At 36.7% G+C, this 12,966-nt stretch overlaps 1 protein-coding gene across 6 annotated transcripts in view; it reads left to right on the top strand.

Moving 5' to 3' along the window:
• The window catches only part of ADGRG6 (adhesion G protein-coupled receptor G6), a 109,812-nt gene that overhangs the window by 58,541 nt on the left and 38,305 nt on the right, over window positions 1-12,966 (top strand). For all 6 annotated transcript variants that reach the window (XM_041423938.1, XM_041423943.1, XM_041423939.1 and 3 more), the window contains 3 exons: window positions 4,887-4,972; window positions 6,335-6,387; window positions 6,468-6,521. In XM_041423938.1, the coding sequence (XP_041279872.1) occupies window positions 4,887-4,972; window positions 6,335-6,387; window positions 6,468-6,521 (193 nt within the window). The remainder of the gene's footprint in view (window positions 1-4,886; window positions 4,973-6,334; window positions 6,388-6,467; window positions 6,522-12,966) is intronic.

Genomic DNA, 12,966 nt, shown 5'->3' with positions numbered 1-12,966 from the left:
TATATTTGCTAGACTCGGCACCTGAAAATTTTTACCTGGAAATGATAGAAGGTGATGTTGACAGGAAAACATTTTATACACTATCAGCAAACAGTGAATTTCAGTTTAGAAAATCTGTGTACATTAAGGACCATCACTCAGGGGGCATTACCAGTTTAACCTCTGTGGAGACTCTACATGCAAAACCAACAAGTTTTTTTCAGAACATGAAAAAATCATACACAAAATTTATGCATGACAGCCAACTGACAAATTCAGTCCAAGGACACAGTAGAGAACTATTAACATTTTCATCATTTCAGGGAGAACCAGGCTTGACAAGCTCAGCATTTAAGCATGTTGTAATAACCCTGCCTGTTTATCAACAGCTGTTGACTGACACATATTTGAAAAGTGACAGCATATTCATATCTAGTAGTAATTACTGGTCTCATTATTTACAGCATTCATTATACTTTCAAAATCCAAGTGAGAACCTCAGAAATGGAGTACTGGAGAACAATTTGGACACATTTCATGGTAGTAATGAAAATGAGAAGTGAGCTTTTTCCATATTAGAGCCAGAGAACATGAATCCAGTTGCTGACTCCTAGGACTCAGATTACTTGGATTTTCCAACAAAATGTGTAGATATATCCCCTTCTTTAAGAGCAAGTTTCTGGACTGTTTCCCATCGTTTGAAAGAAGCATCTCAAGTGTTTTCTGGGGAGCCATCAGAAAATTTCTGGCTGTCATTTAATAAACTGCTTTCTTCCCCAACAGAGAGATTGCTGTCCATTAGTTTGTATGCTAAGTCTGGCAGTGTCTCTGAACAAACATCTGCCATTAGATTTTTAGGTCACAGAGCTGAAGAAATTAATTTTTCTAGTCATGTATCAACTTTGGAAACACAAATCTTTAGTTCATTTATTCCAGGTGTTTCAAAGAGAATTTCAGGAAGTAATGGCCAGTCAATATCACAATTGCAGTCAAAAATGAGCTTTGCAAACCTAACTGTGACTTCCAACAGTGAATTTTACTTTGATTTTCCTTTTCCTTCCCTGGAAGCACCTTCCATTCAATCCTCTGTATGGGCACAGGTAAGCCCTTTTGATCAGGTACTTGAAAACTCTGCAGGTAGTTTGCACCTGCAAATTCAAACTGCCATAGTAAGTGATCAAACTGACATGACTTTCCTAAACAGCAGGCATCAGCTCGCTTCTGTCTTTCCAACACATTCAGGAACTCCTTTCTTGATCAGTACATCTGGGACTCAGGTTACTTGGGGAGTTAAGACTTTCATAAGCAGTACAAGAACACACAAAACACAGCAGTCTCAAAGTCTTCTGGAGAACGATGCTATAGCAAACACCATTGATAAACCAAGTAAAGTTCAAAAAGGTGCAGGTATTTTTTTTAAAAAGCACCAGTTCAATGAGTTCTGACTTTTTTCCATTGTCTTTGGAATTAAGGCAATTTCTTCATTCAGAGTCCAAATTCAGAGACAGTGTAACTCCTAACACCTATTCCACACCTCCACTCCCACAAAGTTTTCAGAATCATCTTGATACAATTTCTCCAAGCTTGCTCCCTCAGTGGGATGTAAAAGAGTTAAACTTGCCAACAACAAAAACACCAAGAAATTATCTAACTATTTTAGGACAAAACTCCATTGAAAATCAAGTGGACAGTCCAAGATACTCTCTCTGGGCAGTAGAACAAGAAATCATTGACAATGATAAAGACATAAGGGATTTTTCTGTTCTGACATCTACAAACATGCCTGGGCTTTCTGAATGGAATTCCGAAGGGGAGGTGTACGGACCCTTTAGCAGGAACAGAGAAGCAATATCTATCATTACTGCTAATGCCTTGGATTTTGAAAATGCTGATTATGGACATTTTGCAAATCTCTCTTCTGTTCTGGAGTCATCAAGAACTGCAGTAATGAATGATGTGGTATCTTTGCCATCTTCGTATAGCAGAGGTTTTAATCAGGACAAAGAGACCATCTTGACAGGCACTCTGACAACAGCTGCAGCAGCCATCCCTCACTCTCTCGTGCAGATCCAAGCATCACTTTCTGCTGTGACATACCATGAGTCATCAGTTTCAGCCCATGTTTATTCCTTGGCTAATTTACTGTCGGGGACAAGCCAAAACAGCACCTCTTACCCACCACTGAAACAACTTATTAGCTCTGTTACAGTCCTTTTGCCTTGTTTGTGTGACTTCTTCACTGAGCTGGGCTGCCTGTGTCGACCTGAGTTCCACTACAGTATGTCAAGCTGCTAAGTTAGATGTAGAAAAAAACCCAGATCATCTTATCTATTAGATATTCATTTGTAGACTGAATGTAGAAGTAGCTGTCTTTCGTCCTTTAGATGTAGGACCATTTAGCATATGAAGATGTTTTGGAATAATAATATACTTACAGTAGAAGGGAATTTGTAACATCTTAGTGATAGTAAATGTCATCAGTGTGTGATTTCTCATACTTCTGTACTTCTCTAAGACAGCTCTCATGAGACTGTGAGGATAATATACTGGTTTCCATTTTATATGATTTAATGACAATTTATTGTCTGGGAGTATATGAATGTTTTTTATTGACATGTTTTTGAGGATTTCACTTTCAAAAATAGAAGATTTTTCAAAACTGTTTGAATAATTTTCCTAACAGAATTTTTAAAAATACTTACATCTGATTGATCATTATGTTTTTGTAGTTGGTGGCAGGTGTAGGGAGCATTGTTTTCCAGGCTATTTTTTCCTTTTTTTTCAAATTTTCTTTGGCTACTTTTCACCAATTTTATACTCTTTTTTTTTTTTCTCATTCAGCATTTTGAGGTGGGATTTCAGCTGTTTAATTTGAAGAGGGATAAATAAGTTTTAGTTTTTACTATCTACTTTACAGTCTCCTGAGAGTATTTTAAAATGCAGATTAGTTCTTGTTCTTTTTTTCTTTTTGCCTCATTAAAACATGCTTTGGGTCACCAGCTGGTGGAGATCTTTAATCTATTGCCTAGTTTGTCGTTACTGTGTATGATTTTTAAAATACTTTGCATTCCTATATTAAGGTGATTTCATCACTACACATAATTAAGGTTATAATTAGATATATAATTACATATGAGTTTTTGAGTATATAATGCACATATTCTCTATGTGTATGTCTGTATGGCACATACAAAAGGTATATTATAGATTTAAAATTGAATATGTGTTTACGTAGAGATATATACATGCAAAGGACATCTAGGTCTTGCAAGTGTTTTCAATTTCCCCAAAGTCAAAATTTCTACTTCCAAAGACTTGATTTTTAATCCTTTTTTCTTAAACTATCACAGTAATAATAAACTAAAGCACATTTTCAGATTAAACTATGCACCAAATTTGTGTGCCTCCTCAGGAGAGTTAAAAAGGACAGTAAAGCAAAGCAAAGTTCATTCTGCACATATCAAAAATGTAATCATATCTTACCAAAGAAGGTGGCTAGTAAACCATCTTTATTGGTTCGTCGTAAAGGAATTTTTTTTACCAATCTTAATATCCATATATTTAATTCCATATTGTAAAGAAAGAACAATACTCCAACAATTTCATGAATAGTAAGCAATGCATGCACATTTAAATTGGAAAATACTGACTTCAAATTTTTTTCCAGGTGCCTTTACTTCAAACTCTTTTACAGTAATTATCTATGAAGTAGTAAAATTATGACATTTGCTCCACTTAGAATAAAAGGTCTTTTATTTAGAGTCCAAAAGATAGAGCAGTTCCTTTCCAATCTGAGACAGAAAGGGATTTCTGTATAATTATTGTCATGTCCTGCCCTGTCCTATGCAGTGTCTCTGTAAGATTTACATAAGATTATATAAATGCATGAATCTGTGATCGAGACCCACAGCCTTGGTAACAGCCCAAAACCCCCCAAGCAATGCCACAAATGCTCATAAATGCAAGTGAATTGATCCAGAAGTTCTTAAACCTCCCCCACATCCTGGGAACTTTCACCCAGCTAGAGCTTACAGAATGTTTAGTAGCTTAATGAAAAAAAAATAGGCTTGTGGAAAGTACAGATTTTTAACACAGAGCATAACTATGAAATGAATTGATGTTATTTATTAGATGTGAAATCTTGTAATGCTGCCTACCCACTCATGAGCTTAAGGAGAATTTATATTTACCCAGTGCCATTTCAAAACAGTTTTCTGAATATAAAATTGCACCAAGCCAAGTGTTACACATTTTGTGACTGAAAGATGGTTTGTTCAGCTGCCAGTTTTGTAAAGCTAATATGGGTTCTTCTACTGTCTGGCCATTGCCAGGCCTCAGAGCAAGCCTGTACTTTGGAAACAAGAGCTCTATATCCCTTCTCACACCTAATTCTGTCCTCAGTTACCTTGCTACTTTTAATTGATGAGCTTTATTTGCTCTCACAATATTTAAACTCTAATCTGCAGTGGTTCCATTCTGGAACATATGACAATATTATAACAATATGCCTAGGAGCAGAATTTATCTGTGTTTTCAGACTTCATTAATTATAATAATTTTTAAAATTCCTGACACTATCATGATCTTGATTTTACACACCACATTAGAGGCATGTGCAAAATACTATTTAGATGTATGTTGTCTGTGAGTTTCCATGTCACATTTCAAGTGCCTCTGAAAATACAGAGGGGGAGGGAATTCTTGTCAAAATCAACAGGACTAGTGAGAATGGGCCCAAACCTGTAGGGCTTATTCATTTCAGAGTTTAAATGCCAACAAGAGTATGTGAGGTGGTCTTGTATTTGGGGTTCAGCACAATTTTTATATTAATCATGAAGCTAAAATCTCATTTTAAAAAGCTAAATTTTCTCTGTTTCTAACATTATAATGCTGTTTTTAATGGACAGGTGGGCTATTCTACAGGATATCTATAGTTGTCTCTAGTTCCAACCCCAACTCAGTGTCAAAAGTACATGATGTCGTTGCAGAATGGGTAAGTTAAGTTTTCTTTCCTGTGTGATTACATATATGAATCTGTCCCATCACAGTTATCACTGTTATCAGTTGGGGGGAAAAAAAATTTAAAATAAACCCAAAAACCCAAAGTCTTCACATGTGTTTTCCAAATATCTTTCTTTTATTTATTTGTGCAGTAATTAATTTATTTGTGCAGGTCTAGCTGGGGCTCTTCAGCACTATGGATAAAATTTGAAATGTCTGCACTATACTAGCTAGCTTCCTAAGAAATGTGGATAGTAAGTGAGATTTTGGAAAGTATGGAGAAATCAGAATTGTCCACAAAAAGAGGTACATGTCTGGGTTCAGACATCACTATACAGGACAAAAACTTTCTCCTCAAGTGCTAATGTGGTTTTGAAGCTATATCATGGCAGAAATCATAGAAACACCAGGCAGTGTTGATTTGTATGAAGCAATAAACTTTTCCAATTTATCCTTATGTTCTTTACTTCAAAAGGTTTCTGCCATAGGTCAGCTGCTGAGGTTTCTAGTAGTCCCTGGTTTTTCAGCCCATTTTAGCAGACATAAACTTGTCTCTGGGTGAGGAATTTTCAAAGTTCTTCTTGTCTGAATAAAAATATTCTCTGTCCTTTTTGACAGTTCACAATGGTCACACAATTTGTAAAACCTTTATACCAACTACTTATGTGAATATATGATATAATGAAATATAACAACTATTCTATTTTTTTTTTTTTTTCATTTAAAAGACTTGGAGATTTTAGCTATCAAAAGCTAAGGACTCCATAAACCAGAATATATGTAGAGTAATCTACAAAACAGAATTGCAGTCATGCACACCTGCCAAGGCTGTTCCCTTAGCAGCAGTACCCAGGCAAAGTACATAGGTGCCTGAGCCAAAGAAACTAGAAAGGTGTAAGGGTATACAAAGGTGTCTCTTGGAGGAAAACTGAGCAGCTGTTGAACACTCAGAATAGAGATTAAAAAGGTCTGAAAAGATCATCCTAGGTTTGAAGACTTTCTGGTGAAAATTTAGCCGATAGCTTTTTCAGTAAATCTATTCTATTCAAAGTGTATCTGAGGATTTAAGACGTGGAAAAGAGGGAGAGAAGGAAAAGGTCAGGATCCTCTGCATTCACCTATTCACTCTGTCGTGACCTTATAGAGATGTCCTTCTGTCCGCAAAAAAAGCCACATCTCTCACTACCAGTTGTGCAAAAATCACCTCACTGAAAAGCGGGTGTTCTCTTTGCTTTGCAAAACTGAAGGGGACTTCTCAAGGGCCAGAAGGGTGAAATTCTAACACAGCTTTAAGCAACAAAGAGCCCCATTAACATCTTGCCATTCATGTGATCAATGTCTTCCTGTTTTTCAGCTGAACCGTACTTTCCAGAACTGGAATTACACTGTGTATGTTGTCAATATCAGGTAAATTAAGGAGGAAGATAATTTTGCTGTATTCCTTTGGAGAATTAATACACCCTAATTAGTGTGTGTTTCTTTCATAGCATCCACCCTGCCTCCATAAAAGAGGGAACAAGACAAAAAAGAAGTATTAAAAGGTAATATTTTGAAAGACATTTTCTCAATAGAGGCAACATCGGCTATTGCAAGTGGCTTTACAACAGGCTTTATTGTCTATTATTGGATTTGTTGCCTGTTATTTGGCATATGCTGCAGGTCTGTAAATACATGGCTGCTGGCAATCTCAGTGTTCTGAATGTTCTTAGAAACCTAATCCTGGTTATCATGTTTGTTTTGGTTTAAACCTATCACGCTTTAAACCCAAAGAGATAATTTGTTCAGAACTCATGTTTCATCTGTCACAAAACTGAATAGATACAGGATATTTAAGTTGTACAACACACCCAGCTTTCTTTAGCAACAAGCTTTGTTACACTGGTATCTGTGCACTGTCTCTGCATTTGTTCTTTTGAACCAGACACTCTTGAGTTAATAGACAACTTACTAGATGGAAAACACTGAAAAATCATGCTAGAATTGAAAGCTAAACGAGTGTGAGTTAAACTATTTACCATATGCTCTCATTTCCTGACTACTGCTGGGCTTGGAGGCGCTGGAGTTGGAACGACCTCAAAGGCAGCCAGAGAAAGTTAGATGGGTCAACCCCCTGAAAATCTGGCCTCCATGGACTTCTTTGAAAGCAGCAAGCTGATTTCTGAGGGTTGTCTTGAGAGGGAGGGAATCAGCACTAAATTAAGGAGAGGAAACCAAAACATAATTATTCTTCTGAGGATGGGGCAATAAGTGGGTATGGGTTGTATCTGTTTGCAGTGTAGAAAAAAGTCCTGTTAAGAATTTTAACGGCTGACTCTTAAGAACTGCCATGATAATGGGAGTCAAAGTCAGGCTTTTTAATATCAGAGCCCAATATTCCCAATTTACCATCAGGAAGTAGTTAGTGGTGCTTCTAGTTTTCAAGAGTTTGCCTAGACATGAAAAGATCTGTAGAAAGGTACTATCTCCTTCCCACATAGCCGCAGCAGAAAGAAAGCTTTTATTGGCAAAACCTTTTAACTGGTACACTGTAAGCCCAGTCCCTGAATGGACTATTTTGCTTCTTGACCTACATTTACAGTAAGGTGTAGTGATGTGGGTAGGATTTTTTTTCACACTTCTAAATGGCACGGTTACGCCAGCAAGGCCTTTCAAGTGGAGACCACACATCGGGTCTTGCCAACAATCCAAGACTGCTGAGGAATGTAAAGCTTTCCCCATCCTTATTCCTGTATCTTTTTATGAGTCTAGCAGCTGAGCTGTACACCTGATTTCTTCTTGTCTCACCTTCCCACCATCCTGACCTCTGTTTTCTTTTCTTCTCCTTATTCTACTCAAAAAAAAAAAAAAAAGGTTGAAGAGGTACAAACTATTTTAGTAATTTCCCTTTCCTTTCCTTTGCCTCCCTTTTTGACATACAGTAAATATGCCACTAAATTGCTTCTCAGAATGTATTACTCTTATGGGGTAGTAACCCCATCTCTATTTCTTTTGCTTGTATGTAATTTCAGAGGCAATGGAATTACATATTCATAATATGTCATTTTTCAAGGAAAGCCTCGTCTAATGAGAAACTCTAGTGCAATTTGTGTCAAGGTCAAATGGCATTTTTTCATCATTCTGAATAATTTAGTATAAATGCTGGTCATTTCACACCAAATTTTAATGTTCTCCAAATAATCAGGAGTGTCATGCTGTGAACGTTCTCTTAACAAAACAAAACAAAACAAAAAGACAAGTCAGGATCCTGGTCAACCTAGAAATCCAGATGGGATTAAGCAAAGACAATTAAAAATTAGTGAGCTACATGATAAGTGACTAACAAAAATTATGCTTTTTACACACTGTGTATGTACATACATATATATAGAAATATATATACACATGATTTTCTGCCTTTTTTCATATAGCTTACATGTCTTGAATACATTTTCATGCATCATTTACCTCTTACAGAAGAAATATTTGAAAAAAATTGGTTGAAGCATCTTTAGGTCTTCTATGTATATATGATTGTACATCCCTCCCTTCTGAAACAAAAAAAAAAGGATCAGCTTCCCAGTAGTCTTCAGTGTTCCTGGTTTTGATCACCAGCTCCTTACTTCTTTGAGGCTCTCACATCTGTTTCTGAATTTTGTGGGGAAGAAATCTGTTGAATTTTTGAAGATCCATAAAGCAAGCCTTTTTTCCTACTGCTTCCAGATAATTGTTGTCAAGATTCTTTGTTAGACTTTCCCTGGATTTTTCCTGGATAGGATTCTTAAGAAATCCTACAAGATGCCAGGGTAACACTTGAGAGTATAGAAGATTAGCAGTTTAGAGGGTAGAAATTCTAAATACCTGATGGAAGTAATGGTAATTCCTGACTGCCTACGTGATTCACTGTAATGTTATGGCTGAATTATTGAATATGACTTGCTCACAGTGTGATTTCATGCAGTTACTATTAATTTAATATTCCTATAAATTATTTCTGTGGAAAGTTGCCCAAATATTTTCTTATTTCTTCATTTTGGACAGTCGAGGACAAGTCTGTTGCAGTCTTAGACATTCTACTATTTCCCTTAGTTTTTAGGTACTTCTTGTTCTATTTACCTTCATGTTCATTAAACAGAAATTCCCTCCACAGTTAAAATGTAAGACCTAAAACAGAAGTATTATGGCCTTAACTTTATCTTTACAGAAGTGAACATATTACTCTTTACTCTTAACTCATTAAACCTTATTTCTCTTTTCTGAATTTTCTACAAGATCATAGCCTTCTTTTTTTCCAAGGCAGTATAAAAATTCTTAAAATTGTTCTTTGAGAAGATTTTTCCTCTCTTTACATGTATTCATATTCTTGTAATTCAGATCACATATTTTTTGCATTCCTTTTGGATTAGTATTTTATACAGCAGTTTAAAATAACCCCAAAACCAACAAAACAACATCCCCAAGCCTGTTCTATGCATTTTGCTTTATTCCACCCTTATTTACCACACTGCCTCCTCATCAAGGAACTTCATTCTCCCCACCTAGTCTTCTTGCATGGGAAAGAGGAAGAATCATTAGAGAGAATGATTCCGAGAAGAAATAGTAGCTGGAAGTGGGAGGTAGGAAGCTGGCTTTTTTTGTCACATTAAAAATAGGTGTTTTCCAAAAAAATATTTTAAACTACTGCATTCTGGAGAAGAGCAAAACAAAACAAAATTATTGAAGTGGATTGTTGCTTTTTCATTGCTGTGTTGTATGAGCTGCAGAAATCCAAAGTACACCGTGCTTGCTAGGCGTTTATGTACCCAGTGATGAGAGACAGAGTGCCAAGTCCAAAAGTGCATATTATTATCAGCACCTCTAATACTGGAACATCTCTGGATGACAGCAGTATGTATCAAGCTAATACTTTGGTAGATTATTAACTACTTTAATAGACAGAGTCTTATAAAAGCTATATTTGACTTTATGTCAGTGTTCAGTTTTTCCCCTGGTTGTAGTGTTTCTGCCTCTTAATGAAAGGGCAGCTGTTCAAAATAGACAGGAGCTCAGCATGAGCTATGGATGCAGCTATTTCTTTGTCCCCATTATTTTTGCACAAACCATTGAAAATGAAACCAATTTGTGGATTTTATCCAAGTGAACAAATTTTGTAGATAAACTATAAATGTGTTTGTTTCTTTCATTAATTCTTTTCCTTTTGTGACTCTGCAGCTTTGTCAAAACTTCCTGTGACTGCTGCTGCTGCTTTTCTCAGAAAAGTACTGATCCTAGGTTTTGTAAGATAACTACATAGGGCTGCCTCACAGTAGGGGAATTGGTCTTTAATAAAGAGTTCAGCTCCCTTGCTTCTCCTTTCTTCTCTTATTTTGCAAGCAATTTTGAGAATTCAGACCCTAATTAATTTAAGAATTTTTCTCCACTTAACGTACAGTAAGTTTATGCTTGTTCCAACTTCCACTGCTTGATTGTCATAATTTTGGCCTATTTCCAGTGTTGGGTTGCTCCTTCTATGGGAAACTATATTAATGTTAGTACTTTTAAACATCTCATCCAAATTAAAAACCACAGTGGTAGCCATCTGTGTAAAAACTACTAAATCGAAATAGAAATCCCTTGTCTTGGAAATGAAAATAAAGAGGAAAGCAGTAAATCAGAGCTACCCATGCCTAGTCCTGCTCTTTTGAAGTCTGTGGGAGTTTTACCACCCAGGTTAGTGGGGCATATTCAGGCTCCTGCATGCTGTGATCTTGGGTGTTGTTTTGCTTAATAGAAAGTGTAATGCACTTGGATAAAATGTTAATTAGATTGTGTAATAATTTTAGACAAGAGTTAGCAACACTAGAACAGCATAATTTTGGTTTTCTAGTCTTAAGTATTGGGCTTTTTACATTCTTTGTAGATTCAAATTATTTTTTATGAAATAACTTTGCTGTTCTTGTTATAAATGCACATATCTGTGATGTCTGATCCTATTTCAAAAGTTTTCTGGGTTTCTACTGGTGAGGTTTTACGAAGGGTTTGGACCTGGCCCACCCCTACTCCACACAACTTTAACTTCACTGTAACTGAAGGTAGTAAGGGGCAGCCTTTACTCAGACTGTGAAATATTTTAAAACGCTGCATAACATGTACATTATATGTAATATTTCTGTTTGAAAACCCAACCAAAAAACAACCAAGTGAAAATCCTCAGGTTTCTACACACTGCCCTGCTGGCATCTTGTGTCCATGACCTGTGAAGAAAGCCTTCATCACAGATTCTAGAATTTGGGATTTCCTTTTGAGTGACTAAAGGATGATCTTAGTCTCCTGCTGAAGGTTCCTGCCCTTTTCCAGCTTCCAATGACTTCTTTTGTCTTTCCACTGACTTTTACTAGATTTAGTGAAGATCTGACATTGTTAGATGCCATTTTTAGGAAAGCAGTGCATTGGGGAATAGGGAATGGGGGTTTTCTTCATTGTTCCAGAACATAGTGCAAATGTAACCAAAACTCATTTCAGCAAAGACCAGCTGTTCCATGTGAGGGATTCCAGTCCTTTCTGGTTTGACTCTGCAACATTCTCTAGTAATGAATAGACTTCATACCAAATTAGCACATAAGTGCTTTCTGTTGAAAAGCTGTAGTTGATTGTATTCCCACACCAAATCTGCAATGAGGAGCAAGACCCAGAGACACAAGCCAAGGCACGAGGCGTGACCATGGATGCTTGCAAAATTCTTCTGCTACAATGGTCATTAACTTAAAAGGAAGGCTTAGGATGCTTTTATTTTTATTAGTCCAAAAAGTAGCTGCAATTTTTAGCTTTGTGTCATGAAGTCTCAGATTTTTTATTCTAACTATAACATCACCTTTTCCAGGGAAAGGAAACTCTTCATCCTTGACATTTCTTTGAATGTGTCTGTTATGTCAAGTCTTTTTTTTTTTTTTTTTGCTCTCAGTTTGAACACTTTAATGTATTGCAGTCAAAATCACCTCAAGTAAAAGATTATTCACAACTCAGATGCTTCTGTGAAATGCTTTTAGTTTTCCTCTGCTTTCAAACTTATTTCTGTCTTACTCTGTGAGTTCTCTAACATTTTGTCTGCTCTTTATATTGCATCTTCACTGAGTGACTTATGGAACAGTCAGCTCTTTTTTGTCTGTCCAGTTAATGCGAAGAAGTTAAAACTTCACAAGTGACTCAGTGACTCTTCCTACCTGTGTGGCCAGTCTTCAGTTATAGCTATCCATCACTACTTATCTTCAGAAAAAACATAACCATGAGATTAGTAAAGAAGTTAATGTTGACATTTGAAAACTATTTAAAATATGCCAGGGTAGTCAGCACTGAAATTCCCAGGACTTTTAATGGAAATTTAGATTCTGCAAGTATTTAGGTTCTTTAAAAATAGTTCTTTATATTCTTTAAATCAAGTTATATTAACTCTGAAGGAAATGAATAGTGATTTGTGAAACAGTTTGACAACAACAGTAATTCAGTATTAGTTCAGCCTGTCTAGTACAGCAGAAACGAGAAATGTGCATTGCTAATTATCAGCTGCATCTCTCCAGGTGCAAGGCAGCCGGTGCTGCAGGGTTCCCGTGGTTTGTTAATCCTTCCTCCGGGCTCCTCGCAGGGCGCAGCAGCGCGACCACAGCCCGTGTGTAGGCACAGTGTCCTGGAATAGCTCTGAGTCACGCTGCTGGAGAAGAAAGCTGGCTTTGTGGTCCGAGCCATGGCAGCACAGGCTCCACCACTGCCTCCTGTGCCTCTGATGAGGATGCAGCTTCGTAAATTCCTCTCTCTGAGCCAGCTTAGCTCAACAGACCAGGACAAAGTGGGATAGACACTGGTCTTCCCAAGCTTTCCTTCTTGCTCCAGCTGTCACCATTTCAGTCAAAGAAAAGAGAAACATACTAATCCCTGTTGTGTTTACCCACACCACTGTCCATTTTTTTAAACTTATATTGATTGCAGTAATGTTGGCAGTACAAGTTACTATGGATTATGTGGACTTTGTAATTGATT

This window comes from Onychostruthus taczanowskii, unplaced genomic scaffold (genome assembly GCF_017590055.1).
Source record: "Onychostruthus taczanowskii isolate IOZ18803 unplaced genomic scaffold, ASM1759005v1 scaffold8, whole genome shotgun sequence".
In the NCBI taxonomy this organism is placed as follows: domain Eukaryota; kingdom Metazoa; phylum Chordata; class Aves; order Passeriformes; family Passeridae; genus Onychostruthus; species Onychostruthus taczanowskii.
This window is presented reverse-complemented; position numbering and strand designations above follow the sequence as displayed.